This window comes from Alligator sinensis, unplaced genomic scaffold (genome assembly GCF_000455745.1).
Source record: "Alligator sinensis unplaced genomic scaffold, ASM45574v1 scaffold1094_1, whole genome shotgun sequence".
NCBI lineage: Eukaryota > Metazoa > Chordata > Crocodylia > Alligatoridae > Alligator > Alligator sinensis.
Genome location: NW_005842562.1, coordinates 90,412 through 107,435, shown reverse-complemented (window position 1 = coordinate 107,435; position 17,024 = coordinate 90,412). Strand labels below are relative to the sequence as shown.

General features: G+C 44.2%; 1 protein-coding gene across 5 annotated transcripts in view; it reads right to left on the bottom strand.

Moving 5' to 3' along the window:
* Positions 1 to 14,062: 14,062 nt before the first annotated feature.
* Positions 14,063 to 17,024, bottom strand: part of SH3BP2 (SH3 domain binding protein 2) — a 58,745-nt gene continuing 55,783 nt past the window's right edge. For 3 of the 5 annotated variants that reach the window (XM_025214064.1, XM_006032329.3, XM_006032327.3), the window contains exon 13: positions 14,064 to 16,768. In XM_025214064.1, coding sequence (XP_025069849.1) covers positions 16,631 to 16,768 — 138 coding nt within the window. In that variant the 3' untranslated portion in view covers positions 14,064 to 16,630. Of the gene's footprint in view, positions 16,769 to 17,024 lie in introns of all 5 variants that reach the window. The other 2 variants (XM_006032328.3, XM_014524037.2) reach the window with 2 other exon arrangements.

Genomic DNA, 17,024 nt, shown 5'->3' with positions numbered 1-17,024 from the left:
CAGCCCTGGCCCTTTTTCCATCTGCGTCCTCGGACCAACACCCGCTCGTGCCCCGCCCCGCCCCGCCCCTTTCTGCTTCCCCCCACGCCACACGTGTATCGCCACCTGCACCCGAAGCCGATTCGGTACCAAATTCCCAAATGTCGACTTGCCAATTCAATGGGCAAATAATAATAGACAGCCCTTCCGAGCCCCGACTGTCAGGTCTAGGTGCCCAGTTAAAATGCCAAATCATCATAGAAAGTCAGGGCTGGGAAGGGACTCCGGGTCTAGACTAGAGGCTCCCAAGCTTTTTCTTTGGTGCGTCCCCCGTTCCAGATTGACCAGCTCCCTACCAGCATACGTGTTATACTTCACCCCCTGAAATGCCAATGATTATAGTGAACATTAAATCCACCATTACGCAGTTTCTCCTGCACACTCACCAGAGATGTCCTGCCGATCGCCAGGGGTACGTGTACCCCTTTGGGAACCTCTGGTCTAGTCCACCCCCTGCTCAAAGCAGGACCATCCCCAACTGTTTCATCCTAGCCAGGGGCTTTAGTCTACCCCAGTCTTAAAAACCTCAGTCAGTAATACTTGATCATACTCATTTCTCATCAGGTGAACTCTGCAATACATAGTTGGAAATACCCATGTCTTTAGCAGGCAATCACAGAGATGTCCCCAAGAGCTTTTCCCTGGTCAGGGTATCACCAATCACGGTCTCTTCCCTGCCAGGTAAGAAGGGTTTCTGAAACAAAAATTTGAGGCGAAAAGGCTTGTCATACTGGGCAAGATGGACCTATGGTCTGACCCAGTCAATGGCAATTCCTACGTTCTTATAAAGCAATGGACACTGAAAAGGAGCATTGTACATCCTGGAGCAAGATGCTGCTAAGGGTAGGTCTGCACAGAGGAACCCTGCCACCTGTCCAGCTGTGGCCATGAATTAAGATGGAAGATGGATAGTTTTAGTTTTTACCAGCAGTTTTTAGTAATTTGACCATGTGCTGCAAGGTCGGTACAATGCAAACAACCTAGGCTGAAAGTCTGCCTAGCTGCAAAAAAGGAGCCACCAAGAACTGAGAATTGAGTAGATGCTGCAACCCTACAACGGAAAACAACATTACTTCAGTTATCCAAATAATGCTCAACACTTCAGTTCAGCAGAAGTTCTAGGTATCAGACAGCTTCCTTCTAGCTGCTTTCAGGTTGTGTTAGCGGGTGCTCAGCACCCCAGAGGATCAGCCATCCGTCTTCCATCTTTCCTTAATTCATGTCACCACTTGTCAACAACTCCCCCTCCTGGTCCTGGGTACCTTATTTAACTGTAAAAGGAGAAAGACAATAAAAACTCTGCTCCCCCACTTCTTATTCAGGCAGAGAAGCCAATTTAAGTTTGCGGGTATTTTGCCTGAATAAGGAATTCTGGAAAAGGCCTTTTATGTTTTCAAATCTATATATCTTTTGCTCCTACAATGCTCCTGTCCAGTTCTAAGCAGTGTTGGCATGCCTATGCTGTAGTAATGCTCCATGCTGAGGAGGGAAGCACACTGCTTTCTAAAGTGCTGATTTATTGCAGTAGCAGAGAAGCCTCCCTTCAGCTGCAGTCACGCACATTCAAACCACAGTGGAAAATCACAGATTGCAGGGAGGCCATAGAAGCAACAACTTCCAGTGTCCCAAATAATGGAATATTTTTCCTTTCCGATTGCCAGAAATAGGTCAAAAATCAATATCTGCCTCCTTCACTAATGGAAAAGCAATCTCTGGAGACAGCTGCTTGTTATTTAAACTGCTCTCCCTATCTCAAATTTGCAGTTGTGTGTAGATGCCAGAGCCAACAGCTACCAGCATAATTTACAGTTTGTCTACTCCCCTGCTCAGGAAAATGACTCCCATGGAGCCTCATTTAAATCCCTCCTCCCAATTCACTTCTCCCACCATACCCAACCAAGCCATACATTCAGCGTATTCTACCTTTAGTTTTAGATGAATGCAAGAAACAGAAATCCTAGGGGACAGCCCTTGAGTCAGATGCCAATGCACAGGCTGGCCAGAGGTTTTACAGCAAAAAAGATTACTTGTTCCTCTTGTTGCCTCCTTTTTCGCCCCCCCCATATCAGAAGAGCACCAGATGCACACTGTAACATGACACAATAGTGATAACATTATACAATACATACTGTCATGGCACAAGGTAACCTGCATCTCTAACCCCTCCTCTTAGTTTCTCTTTGAACTCACCCCATCCTGATTATGGTCTGAGGCCTAAAACCTCACAGAGAGGTAATTCTACTATTCCCCCTTGTCACTGGGTTCTTTACTACACTCTGTGCCAACTGTTAGCACTTGGTAAGTCTGAGGACACTGCCTGCTATCTTCCTATCAGGAGCTATGACCAGACTATGACTAGTAAATGAAAAAGAGCAGTAGCAGTAGCAGCCAAGTAAGTGAAGGGAAAGGGGCTTTAAGTACAAACCAAAGAGCTTATTCAGGGGTGGGCAAAATGCAGCCCGGGGGCCAGATGTGGTCCACCAGACGATTCTATCTGGCCAGCAGGGCCCCTAAAAAATTTAGAAAATTAATATTAATCTGCCCTGGGCTGCCTGTCATCTGGCCCTCAATGACTTGCCAAAACTCAGTAAGCAGCCCTCTGCCCAAAATAATTACCCACCCTTGGCTTATATGGTCCTGAGGCTACTGGTACACCCCCACTTCTGTGAACTGAGGCCCAATCTGCTTCCCTACAGCCCTTATCTCTTGTCCATAGTAGCTGAGGTTTTCTATCTACTCTGAATTTCTTCATTTGGTTACAAGACTGGGAAGTTTCTCAGGTAGATCCAGACAAGCACATGCTTTGGGTAGGGTCTCAAGTGAACTTCAGAAGGAAATGGTACCTGCCCTTTCCATTTAAGTAGCAGTTCATGAGACAATCTGAAGCTGTTACCCCCTTTCCTGAAGATGCGACTCCCAGTGATTATATAAGAAAATATAGTAGCAAGCAAAGAAGTGGACATATAGTCAATAAATTACAGCAGTCTCCTATATCTTTTATAGATGCTTCATAGTACCAGAAAATGCAGTGTGTCTGTACTATGTAATAATAAATAAAGCAGTGTCCCCAACTGAGGACTTCAGTACTGTTGAACTGGTAAAGGAGTGACATTTGCATCATGCTGGGGTTTCTTTAAAGGTACCGACCAGCCTGCACCTTAGTTTCTATGCAAAGTAGACCAAAGAAGTGATGTTTACCTTTTCAATGGATAGGAAATCAGTATGATCATTTCATACAGTTCCCACCTCACACTTCTTTTACCCATCTTGTAAGACTCTAGAGCAGTGTTTCTCAACCTGTTTGGACTCAAGGCACCCCACCATAACATTTGTGAATTGAGTAGCACTCCATTTAAAAAACTAATTTACAGATTACCAGGGATCTGGGTTTTCCATTTCCCATGAAAAGCTGTGGCAAAATGCAGACTTTCTCCTTTAAAGGAGAAAATCCAGGAAACCTTGGGTCTCCCTTTGTAGACTAACAGAGTTCCAGCCTGCAAGGAGCAGCATATCAGCACTGCTCAGCATCACAAAGCAATAGGGGGACAGCCACAGCTGGACCCATGTTCTAGTGAGTGAAGGGGGAAGCTCCCATTTTCCATGATAAAAAACCAAAATGAAATGCCAAAAATATAGAATTGTTCATAATTCATTTTATTATAATGATTGACGCACTGGTAGACATCCAAATTGCTTTAAAATTGTAAATATATCAATAAAACATTGTGTTCAACTAAGAGAGAGCACGAGAGTGTGCTTTTATTTTAAATAATGGAAAAATATGAATTTGGGGATTTTAAAATCAGATAATTTGGGATTTTTATTAAACAGAGAAAACCAGAATCCCTGCAGATTACAGTGCATACTTCCTTGCAGAGGGGTCTGGCAGTGGGGATGGGGGATTGTCCAGGCAAGGACAAGCTTGAGCCTGTGTTTATCTGCTTGTCTCCTAGCACCTCATTTATTTCCTCACACCATCCTTTAATAGTTCTGGTGGCACACCTGAATGCCCCGATATCCTGGTTGAGAATCACGTCTCTCAAGTTACTTTTTAGATCTGTTTATCAAGAATAAAAACCAGAATGGTACCTTGTGTCCAAGGGACCTGGGCGGTTTGCCTGGCCAGACTGCCATCTTTCTTTCCAGGTCTCTCCAGGCCCTCCACCCTCTGGGGCCAGTCTCTTAGACATTTGTGGATGCGATGTGGTTCCATGCTGTGGTTGCTCCTGGCCTTCTAGGCAGCAATTCTGAAGGTGGTCTCTGGTATGCCAGACTAACAGGTTTTCCACAATAACTCTGACAGCTTTTCCACAGGACTTAAATGAAAAGGAGCCAACCCTGCACACTTTACTGTAAATTTGCAGAGAAGATTCTCCTTGCAGGTAATACTTCTGAATGATCTGGCCCAGGACTTTAGATATATAAGGCTCAGAGGTGGGTAAAAACCACTGATAAATGTATAACACAACAAGCATCTAGGCCAGTGATTCTCAGCCAGGATGATGCAAGATCCTTCTAAGTGTGGTACAGGGTGCACACCTAACAGTACTAATATCATGTAGCAAACACCTACATCTATATGATTTGCAATAGAAACCCAGAGATTTAAAATAAAAATCATCAAAAACATTCTGACCTACTGTGGACCAGGCGCTTTAAACGGTAATTGTAACTTAATGAAGCGTTCTGTGTATTATTGCCAAACTTTTTCTAAATAGGTTTATATTGTAGTATGAATGTAGATGGAAAGTTCTTACTCTGCACTTCTGGATCTGAGTTGCATCCGCCTCCGCACATTTGTCCATCACACCTTGATGGAAAAGGAAAGGGAAGCTGGTTGTTGGCAACAAGATAACAAGGACTGCAAACTCTTCCCACAGATGGATCCTCTTCACAGGGCTCCAACCTCCCCTACACCCTGTCCTTGCCACCCCATATGGTGAAACTAGGATCTTCCACATCCTGGCCCGTGAGTAACACTTAGAGCCAGTGCTGGCTGTCTGGCTGCATGCCTTTCTGGGCTTCCCACCTTTTCCTCAATCACTATTTCAGTTTATTATTCGAGTACGACTCTCCTGGTTGATGCCTTAGCATTTCCGAGAGCCGACAGAGAAAGTTTCTTCTGGACTTCCCAAGTCAGATCCCAAAAACTTACCCTGAGTATGGGGCTGAAACCCAGGTCTAAGAATCAACACCCCTTATTTCAGCCATCTTCCATCAGCTGGCTGGAATCTCAGTCCCAATGTCTCTTCAGCCTGACATATTTCTCTGACAGGCCTCAGTCATCAAGCCTCATAGCTCAGTGGTCCCAACTCCCCACTGCAAAGCCTCTCTGTGTGCCTCTGCAGAAGCCTGCACCACTCCTGCCTAGGAGACAGTGCTCTCAAGTCCCTCTCTGGGGAAGAATGGGCCTCTGCCCTCCTATTTTTAAACTGGTTGGCTCTGGTGAGTTTCAAGCACCTGTGGCTCCTTTCTCCTTTGACTTCTTGCAGCTGAAGGATAATCAGAGCCTGGAGCTCTAATCACTTCTGGGTTCACCCTGACCACCTATCAGGGCAGGGGCCGCAGACGTGAGCCACTCTGGGCTGGCTGGGGGCTCAACCAGCTCCAGGGAACTTGCTTGCCCCCCAAGAAAGGGCCTCACTCCCCATTGCATAAGTCTCCCAGTGTGGGGGATGGGACGGGACTTTAGCACATTTCCGTGCCCTGGGAAGTAGTGACCTTGGTTATCGCCAGGATCCTGAGCATAACAGGGGCTGAGAAATAGCTCCCGGTTTCATGTAGTTAAAATTGTGCCAAGAGTTCAATTGCTCAGCTTTACCTGGTCCCAGATGAATTCCAGCTTTCCATAGGAAGTAGTTACACCTAGAAAATGTAGTGATTTATGAAAGATTTTTTTCCCTAGAAATTTAAAACAATGTCTCATGACCCTTTTGCATGTCTGGGAAGCTTTTTTTGTGAAGGTTAATTTAATGCAGAAAACATGTTCAGTTTTCCTGTCATCAAGTTGGAGCCTGTCTCTAGGTCTTGTGTTATCTCACTGCATGTGCATACACGCACATCTGGTGCTTATTTGACCTGAAAAAGACAATTAAAAAAATGAAAATAGTAGGTGGGAAAGGGCAGAGCAGTTAAATTAGACTGATTAGGTGATGCTGCCAGACTTTCATCTAGTCTGTTAGCTGATAGATCACTTTGGCTTTAACCTTGAAAAATATTGACTTTGTGCCTGCAGTAAAAGACATAGGAAAAGCAGTAAACAGCGCAATGAGATTAAGCATAAAATCTAAAATAGTAGATCAAACTGAGCAATCAAAGTGAAACCCACCAGCCTTTGGGGGATAGTTACCCCAGTATCTCTTTTCAACCTGTTAAAACAACTGTCTCTGCAAAATCCTTTTCAAAATTAAAGTGAAACTTTGAATTTTCTAGTTGTTCTGTTGTGTTACCTCTCAGCTCCGTGTTCTTGGGGAACCCTGGCACAGGACGCAGCCTGTCTGACTCACAAAGAATTCCCCCCTGCAACAAGAACTGATTACGAAAGACAACGAAGATGCAGTGGGAGACGCACCTAAAGCCCTCCAGATAAGGGAGCAACTGCCCTAGGTCTCATTTGCATCCAAGATGGAACCAGATGACAATTCATTTACATGGGAGATGGAGAACAGAAAGTCCAAAGCAAAGTCTGCAGTGAATTCTGGGATCAGAGAAGCAGGGGAGCACTACACGATGGGGAATCCATGCTCCAAATGCTAGTCAACCTACATTTACACATACCCAGCTCAGCATTTATCAGACCAATTCTAATCTGGATTTACAAAGGACTTTCCACCCCCCACACACCTCATCTACCCAGAACTAAGCAGAAGTTAAGTTTAATAGGCATCTCGGGCTGTACATTCCCTGGTCCCACTGTGGGAGGCCTATTTAAACTTGATCAACTAAAACTCAGTTGCCGGGTTAGGGAATGCTGAGGCAAGAGACCGAGTCAGAGTGGGCATGGGCAACATTTGAACAATGGTTAAGGGTTCATCACAGCATCCAGCCCATTGGAGCCCTGACCACAAATGCAGTCATACTTTTCCCAGGATGACTGGTGGAAGTCCTCCCCACAAAAGTTTATGAACACTCCAATAATTCCCTTAAGTCTGTTAAAAGACTATAGTAAGATCTGGAAAAGTCATGCTAAGCTGAGGCTTATTCACAACAGGTAAAAATACAAACCCCTGACGCTGCAAGCTATCTATTGTTTCTGACGAAACAATGAGGTATCCCATCCCGTATATCTGCTATCCGTAAGAATTTCAAGCTGGCTCCTAAGTGTCTGGTTACTCCTTAAAAACTTATGTTTTTCCTGGTTGTTAATCATTTTCTTGAGATGTTCCAAACCAGATAACCCCTTGTCAATAGAAAAGACAATTATTTACACTATTAAAAGAATGCTTTGAAGAAGCTGAACTGAGGGTATAAAAATCTGTAAAAAAGCAGCAAGTTGTGCTTTAAGAGGAGGAATCCGACACCATCCGCTGTTATTCCTGAGAAGCTGGAAGAAACAGATTGTCTCCCTTCAAGGATTGCGCTAAGAACTTTACCTGTCAGCACTGGAACCCGAGTGCCTTGGACTGGTGAGACGCCAGCTCTCGCTCCCTCTCTTTTCTCTTTTCTCTCTAGGCATAGATTTCTGAACCTGAACTGTATTAGTTAAGCTTGAGCTAAGTTTCCCCAAATACTTAGTGAAACCAGGTTAGTATTGTAATCGTTTGTGTTTGTTTTCCTTTGCATATCTATTACTACTAGTACCATTAGATATTTCATATGCTTAGCAATAAATAGCTTTTATAGTCAAACTGGTAGTAACTGGGTGTGTGTTTTCTTCTCTACTTCCCCTTCTTCACTTGCTCTGCAGCAACGCTTCTTTTACCTAAGCTAAATATCACTGTGAAGCCCAGAAATACTGTGGGGTCTGATCATCAAGAGGCTACCCCTACTAGGACAGTTAGGACAACAGATTGGGACATGCTGAGTTTAAGACACATAAGGAGATCAGCTGGTACAGGCTGATTGACCCAATTTGGCTCAGATGTGCCCTAATGAACTGAATGCTGGCCCATGAAGGTGTCAGTTGGACACCCAACTTGATTCAGAGGGATTCTGTTCACTTGTGTGCTCATGTCTGACTGCAGTTTATTGTTGCTCTGATGAACTGATTCTTGGATTATGAGGGTGTCAGCCTGTCCATGCTGATCAACCCAGCTGTGTCAGGCGTGTCACGTTAATCTGTGTGGTTTTGTGTATGACTGATTTGGTGACTGGAGGAACCCAGCCCCATTGAAACTGTGTCCTGCAAGGTAGCTCCATTGGGGGTGAGGACTTGCAGAAGGGAGATATACAGCTCCCTATAGAAACATAAGTAACACAAGCAGCACATTGATAGAATTACAAAGACCCTAGAAACGTATCCCTAATAAACGAGCACACCACAAAGTGATGGGCAAATCTGGTTAACAGTTGTCAGCCTTCAAAATCCTCTAAGCATCTTGTACCTGGCAGGTTTATGGTGCAGTTCTCTAAATGAATGGCCTCTATGGTACCCGTGGTGTTTCTAGACATTTTTTTAATAAGCCTCCTGATACAAGGATCTTTCTTATTCTTTCTTAAACTTTTATCCCATTTAAATATTAAAGAAAGGAACAGTGCCAATAGCAAACATTTTTTTAAAATTCTTTACAGCCCAATCAGAACTGAAAAAATAATGAAATGGATGTCCATAAATCCAAGTCTAGGAAGCAGTTCAAATAATCAGGAGATGTATAAAGTAAAGTAACAAGCAGACTGAAAAATGGCCAAAGGAAATTACAAGCTAAAGGGGTAAAAAATACCTGCTAAACATCATTCAGGGAAAGCTTTGATGGCACCAAACATAGCATAAGGCATGTTGCATTTAGGATGTGTTAGCTGCACTTAAAACTTGAGCATCCATGCATTTGAGCAGTAAAACACATACTAAGTGCAGTTGTATCATAGCAAAGTTACAACTTTTCAGGGGAGTAGTATCTTCAGATTGTGCTAAGTAATGCTTGTTGAACTGTTTTTGGACTGCTCAATGGACATAATGCGAGTTCAAGACTCTTGTGTGGTGCTGGGACCAGCAAATCGGCTGATTGTCAGTCCCAGCCCCAGCACTGCACTGGAACCAATTCAAGACTGCCAGTGGTAGAGACCCGCCTCACTCCACAGATCCAGCAGCCCAGGTGCACCTCCAGCAACAGGAACACACCCTCTCCCAGGTTCAGCTCTCCACGCCTCTCCTCTGCCTACTGCCGGTGGCAGAGACCCAGCTTGCCCCAGCCTCCCAGGGGCAGAGACTCCTGAGCTGGGTAGTGCTGGAGTGGACACACAGCATGGAAGGCACGGGGGACTCTGGGCATGTGGGTTGCATGTCCTCACGGTCAGACACAGGAGCTACAACACCCAGTGCCTAAGTCAGTGTCTGGGGGTAGAGGCACAGCAAGCTCCAGCCCTGTCTAGAGCAGGTTGAGATCATTATTAAGCATTACCAGGCAACTGCTCAGAACACATTCTAGCTTTTAATATGGTGCAGTAAGACTTACTACAATCTCAGATAAAACACATGCTAAGTGTCCCATGTGACAAGGCCCATGAAATTGTTAAAAGCCCTTAAGTATCCTAAATATACCAAGTCAGGGATCAGCAACCTTTTAGCTAATGGCAGTCCAAATTAATGCACCTCAGTTTCCCTCCCACCACTGAATGCTGCCATCAGCTGCCACCAATTCCCTCACCACCAAATTGCTATTGCCAGCCCTGCTATGCGGACCAGATTCTGCCTGTGGACCATAGCTGCTGACTCCTGAAAATGATCACACTGTGCTTAGCAGCCATTGCAAAGGCAAACAAAAGTGCCACCAGTAAAATTCAGCGAATTGGGTCTCAATCCTTTGAACAGTGCCCTCTCTGCCTTTGCGTGGAGTCCCAGGAAGTTCTGCATGGATATGGGAATCCACCCAGAACAGAATCAATTCTGTTACAAGTTCTTTTCAGAGAGGGTCAACGTGAAATAGATGGTAAAGAAGAGAAGCTGTAACCTTGGAGCAAAAAAAGAATTAACCAAGCACTTTAAAGAATTATGCAAATGAAAAAGGAATGGTTATATGACTTTCTGAAAGCATGCAGCTTTCTAATCTTATTGGCTTATTCTGTCTCATTCAATTATATCCAACCCAGTGCCTAATTCTATAGTTACATATTACCGCAATTATCTTATTATTTTAAACAGTAAGGGCATGTCCAGGTGAGCACGCACATTGGGTCTGCACTGCTGCAGACCCATCGCTGTGCTGCAAACCACCCCCACAAACCACACGTGCTGCACTTCCAAGCATTCACTGCGCTAATTTGCAGCATGGTGGGCGGTGGGGTTTTGACACCAGGAGATCACCCAAAACTGGAGCCTGGACAGCTAGAGCCATGCTCCAACTGCCAGCCAGGCTCTGTGCACCTGGATCACCCAGAAGGCCCCCAGGACCCCAGGTAAGGCTGCTGGGGCCAGCCCAGGTGCTGACCTCAGCCTCCCCTAACCCACCCGGGGCAACTTGCCATGTGCCAGAGCATGTGAGCACAGGCATTCCCAGGGGGCAAGTAGCAGAGACACAACTATATGCTGCTGCTATTTGTTCCTGGGGAAAACACACACGTGCACTCATCTGGACACACCCTAAGAGTATATATGGAAGCAAGATTATGCATGGAAGCATTTATTTGCAATACCTCCATTACTGATTAAGTCCATTAAGGAATGAAACAGCCATAGGAAGCAGCTACCCAAGCTCATAACAAAAAGTAATTATTAATTGTTAAAGGAAGAGGATAGAAGTGATAGACCACAATGGTAAGTCTTATGTTTAAGCCAGAGTTAAGGGGAACCAGAGTTTCATCCTGGCGCTGTCAGATTTCTGATGCATTCAACTCACTGAAATTGCAATGTTTCAGAATCTGCAGCTATAAAATGGATGCAATTGTTACTCACTGCTAGTTGATATTGTTTGATGTTGAGCTTTAAGGACTAATTTCTCTAAGAAATTTTCACAAAGTCACGTAGCAGAGGTTTCTCTTTGCACAATCAGCCAGCCTTTTGTTGGCTGCATTTGGAAATGGTTCTACCACTTAACCAGCAGAGGTCACTGCGTTCAACACATCTGCCTCAGAGGCTCAAGGAATCTGAGAAGGCCTCGGAGGCAGCAGAGACCCTATACATTCTTCCAGTCCTGTCCAAGCCCGTAGGTGAACTTGAACTCGCCTGTTTAAGTTCTACATCTATGAATAGAATACTTCATATAGCATTTCTGTAACAAAGGAATGGTGTACAGTGCCTCTGCTGTCAAAACCAGAAAATAAAAATCTACCTGAAAATATTTTTTAAAGCTATTAAATGTCCTTCCAATTACAGCTTCCTTACAACAGTGTTTGAGACTAGGAGTGAATAGTCTTAGATTACAATGTAAAAGGGTTATAGTTTCAGCACACAAACTGCTTAATCATGCTGATCAGCAATGTTACAGACATGTACAAGGTATCCATGCATCTCTAGTCTTTACATTTTGAACACATGGGACAAGGAGAATCCTGTTACAGATCCCTGTTCAGTGCCTAGCACAAGAATGCCTGGGTCCACACGTGGGCTCTTCTTATGGCCGAGACAGTATGTAATAATAGAATCAAATGTTCTTTCCTTCTTTCAGTACCCCATCCTGTCTTAACTACTGACAGCTGTGACTGAAATTAGCTTTGCTTTATGAGCTTCATCTTTAAAATCATCCTCCAAAAATTGCCATCTTTCCCTAAAAGGGCCCATCTCCCTGGAATGTTATATCCAAGCTCCCTTACTCCAGGCTGGATTTTTCTGCAGAGAAACCAGAAAAGGAGTTTTAAAGTTGCAATGTTTCTAGTGTTTTATCATCACTGGCTTTCTGAAGCATATGGTACTTCTGGCTCAGAGCTACCTCATTTACTTGTTCCACAAACCTTCATTTTTATTTTGTTGCCCTTGCTGAGCAGCAGCTTTTGCTTTTCTTGGGAAAGTTACAAAGATAAAGAACCTATGATCTGATGCATCTCTCAGACTAAGAGAGGGAGGGAGCAATTCATAGAATCATAGAAAACTAGGACCAGAAGGGATCCCAGAAGTCAAAGTCCAACCTCCGCCCAAGGCTATTCAAATCATCCTAGACAAGTGTTCGTCTGACCTGTTCTTAAAAACAGTTTGTATGGCATCTGGTGGAGGGGCTTTATTCTGCCGCTTGCCCTGGCACAGAGCAAGTGGTGGCAGCAGCAGTGCTCGGAGTGGGAGACCTTGCTTTGGTGCCCTGGGTGTAGAGGTGGGAATAACCCCACTCCCTGCCCCCCCACCTAAAAGGGCCCTGCTGGCCACAGTCTGGCCCCACCTGCACTCAGCCGCTGGAGCAGCGAGGGGGGAGCAACCATGATGGGACATCAAGCCTGTCAGTTTTCCCAAGCTTGAGCCCCTTCCTGACGGGTTGGGGGGGTGGCAGCAGCGTGGCATGCTGTGCGGCGAGGAAGGCTGTACAGAGCACGGCAGCACTGGCGGGGGCTCTGGTCCTCTCCAAGCCCTGGTGCTACTGCGCACAGCCTGCCACAGCCCTACCCACCCCACAACACAGGGCCCCCCGAGAAGGGGCTCATGCTCCCCGACACTATGACAGGGGCTGCTGCCCCTATCAAAAGCCTTGTTCCCTTGCTGCTACAGCCGCCAGGCGGGGGCGTAGCTAGATGCCAGCCGGCAGGGCCCTGAGGCAGGGGTTACTTCTGCTCCCTCTGGCATCCAGGGTTTTATTCTACTGCTTGCCCCAAGCAGGGAGTGAGCAGCGGCAGTCAAGGTGGGTAGACCTGGCTGCGGTCCCCAGGGGACAGTGGAGAAAATAACCCCTTTCCCTGCCCGCTCTGCCTCAGGAGCCATGGTGGCCCGCTGCTGCATCACTGAGGGGGGAGCACTCAGCAGACCTGACTTGGGTCCCTTTCAGTGGGATGGGGCGGGGTGGGAGGTGGGAATTAAACCCCTCTGTGGCCAGTTCAGCCAAGGCTACTGCCCAGCCTGGCCACCCCCACCCACACATCTTCCCTGCAGCCAAGAGTGCGCTGTAGTACCCCCCGGCTCCTGGCCTGAGCAACTGCAGGCATGGTGTCGGCATTTCCTCAGTCCACAAGGAATATCGGTGCTATTAAAAACAACAAAAAAAACCCAATGAAAGAAAAATAAAATGGTTCAACCTAGGCAGGTTAGACTAACCTGCAAAGATGGAATCAATTCAGGCTGTTTTTCTGCATGTCTGTCCCTAGCCAAAGAAAAGGTTTAAAGTGAAGGTAAACTGGGGCAAGACCTCTCTCAACTTGGTTCTTGAACTCAGGATCTCACTCCTTTTCTCTCATTTTGTGGTTTGCAGACTGGCTTGTTGGCCGTCTCTGCACTTTGGAAATCTTTAGACATAGAAAGGTTCTTTGGTACTTACAAGTAGGCAAGCACATTACCTCTACACGAATCCACTGGTTTAGAGTCCTTGCTGGAGGGTATATTCCTTCTGACTCATGTGCCCACCAGCCTTCTTTTACAAGGTCACAAAGTTGTACCCAAGTGACATGAGTGTTTTCTCTTAGTTCTGTATGCAAAAAGAAAACTTCTAACAAGTGGGGATGGCCAGCACTGACTCACATAATTAGTGATACATTACAACCGATGGCAGCACCAAGTACTGAGTGACAAGTTCTAGGCAAAGTCTTACCTGCCCAGGATCACCTTGCTTTAGAGAGATACTCCCAGATAGAGATTCAATTCAAACAAAGCACCAGCTGTTTGGCCTCCTGAGAAATGCAGAATGGGCTACATAATAGGACTCCATCCAGGACACATCAAAGAACTTATCCATCCCAGTTCCATTATATTCTTGGAGTCCTGGGTCTTATTTACAGTAAGGCTACTCCATGTTCAGTGATATTCTTTTATTTATGGATTCATTTCCCTGCAGAATGCAGGTGTATAATTCATATTTGTTTGCTGAAATGGTAAGTTTCTGAAAGAGCTTCCCATGAACACCACTATTCCTCAAAGGTGTTGAAAAATGAAAATCAGAATTCTAGGAGCACGTGCATTTAAATATAGCCCAACAAGACAACAAGTTCTTCCTTTTAAGTATATTACAGGTCAGTGATAATGCACAGGTTTCATAGGAACTGGCCTTAAAATTTATTCACCTCATAGACATATACATTCAAAGGTTTATCACAAGGAAATTAAGGCATAGAAAAATGAATATTTACATATTTGCAAATCTCATACGATACACAAAGACAGTGTTATGTTTTATTATATTTGATTACATGTTACTTTTGCAGTTTAAGGGATTTGAGATTAATAATATTCATTATAAGGGCCTAAACAAAATGCTACCAAAATGATATATTTGAATTCACTGCTCCCTGCAACACAGCAAGTCTAAGTGTGAGTGAATGGCCTTTTATTGCAAAGTCATATTTTTCTACAGGGGGCAGAATTAATTTGATTAACCTCTGAAGGGGGAAAAAGCTAAATGATATCTGGGCAATCCTCTCTCTTCTAAGGTTGGCTCTCTGCACTCACCATAGAACCACTCTGACTAGTTTTTACAGGCACTTGATTGGCTGAACGTTCACAGTCAGAGAAGAAAATCCAGAGAATACCCATACAGGAAAAGAAAAGCGTTTAGCTCATTAAAATCACAATCCAATGCTTGTAGCACTGTAGGTTTTCCAGGGTAGTGTTAACTTATATTTATAAACACGGCAGAGATAAATATAATTACAGATAAGTCAGTTCAAAAGCATCAAAGCAGCAATCTGAAGCTAGGAATTGTGGCTCCAAACATCTCTCTCAAGGAGAATTCACCAGAGGTAATACTCTGGTAAATTAAAAAAACCCCCATATTTAATTCATTTTTTTATAAATAGAAGACTTACACGTTGTAACCATCTTGTTCAATGTATATAATTTAAATAAGCAAAAGTTAGTGTCAGAGATTAAAGCCGGTGTGCAGAAAGTCAACAAGAAGAAAGACCATTCCCCAGTCTGGAATCAGAAGCCTTGCCATATAAACCTGGATTAGTTCTGTTTCAGGTTCAGAAAGATTAAACTTGTTTCCAAGGTCATAATTACAGAACTTTTACGATTTGTGAAATGCAGGACATTTAATAACATGCACTAGAAAAAGTCAATGATGCTAAAGTGATTCTATTAACACCTTGTCTGTAAGACACTTCTACACAAAAACTTGGCAAGAAGAACTACAAGCACCTTGTATTGATAGGGATTTTTTAAATTCCACATTTTGTTCTTAGCTGACAGAAAATGAATTAATATATAAACCAGTGAGAGACACATGATCTCAAAGTTACTGGATGCCAAACCAAGTCACCAATTTAAAAAAAAAAATGGCAGAGAATAAATTTCAGATTCCCAGAAGGTGCAATGAGAACAATGCATTTTACACATACAGAATCTGAGACCTTGATAATTTAGTCCAAGCGTTTTAATAGAATTTTATAAATTATTCATTAGCGATTCAAATATTAAGCCCATCTTTCTTGTTCCTTCCTTCTGTAGGGGCCTTCTGAGGAGAATCTGGGGTACGCTCCAGAGTTTTCTCCACTTCAGTTCACATGTTCTCTCTCTCTTTTCCCATGCACTCAGGAAGAAAAAAAGGTGGCATCACTTTCCCTGCTGAGAACTAGTTAACAGAACTTTCCTTAGAGTAAAATCAATACTATTCCACAACTGTCCGGAGTGGCTAACACTGAGCATTATAGAGAACTGAGATGAGATCCAAGATAAGCAGTCCCTTGGGGAGGCACTTGTGGTACAGCCTGGGAGTCAGATACAGTGATCAGAGGATGTTTTTTCGCAAAGTCTGACTTAGAAAGGGCCACCTCTGATTTCCTGTGGCCACACAAAATCCAATTTTTGCCAGAAATATTCTAGTTACTTATTTACAAATTAATTATAAATTACTACAAAATCTCAGTCAAGCACCAATATCAACTCAAAGAGTGAATGTCTGAGTCAGACAGGTAGTATTCCTGAGCACAATTAGCTTGTGCTTTACTTTCAGAAGTTCCTCATTCCTATTGGTTTTGTTCACAACACTGCTGTGGCCATGTCCATCCTCCACCTTCACATCCACATGCCTGGGAAAGTAGTAGCAGCAGTTCTACAAAAGGCACGAATCTTGCAAACACTTCTCACAGCATAGCCAAGCTGCCCTTTGGAGAAAGGCCCAACAAAGTCCAGTGATCAGGATTGGAAAATTTTACCAAAGAGAACGTTAGATGAAGTCTGTATGCAATCCGTACTCTGTGGGACAAGTGGTTGAAACAGATTCAGTCTCCATGTGTGCAAAGAACAAACCCAGTCAAGCCCAATAGCGTGGCTATTCTGTTCACTTTATAGGCTAGTAGGAACTACCATTCCTCTAAGAGACCATCTTTCCACAGTGCCTTTTACCTCAGTCAGTGAATTATACAGGTTGTGTCACCTTGGTCCAGAGTAGCCATAAGGACATCCGAGAGTGAGGCTGTCATGGCTGGGTAAGACATGGGTGGAGTAGTACTCAATCAAACTTCCAAGGTTCAGAAACATGGTGTCTGAGTCCAGGTAAAACTTTGTATCCTGTTAAAGGGCAGAAAACATTTCTGTAATCTCTGACACCTAGAAATGCTACTATTTCCAAGGGCAAAACACCCACCCATCTTTGGAACTATGAAGTACTTTCAAACAAACCACAACTTAGTAAATTCTTATATGCAACAAGCTAGTCATATACATGAATGCCCAACCCCAACTAAACTCAGAGATCCAAAAACCCACTGGCCTCAGTTTTACTGATTTTCAGATTTGGATCAGAATATTACAGGTGGTTCCTCAT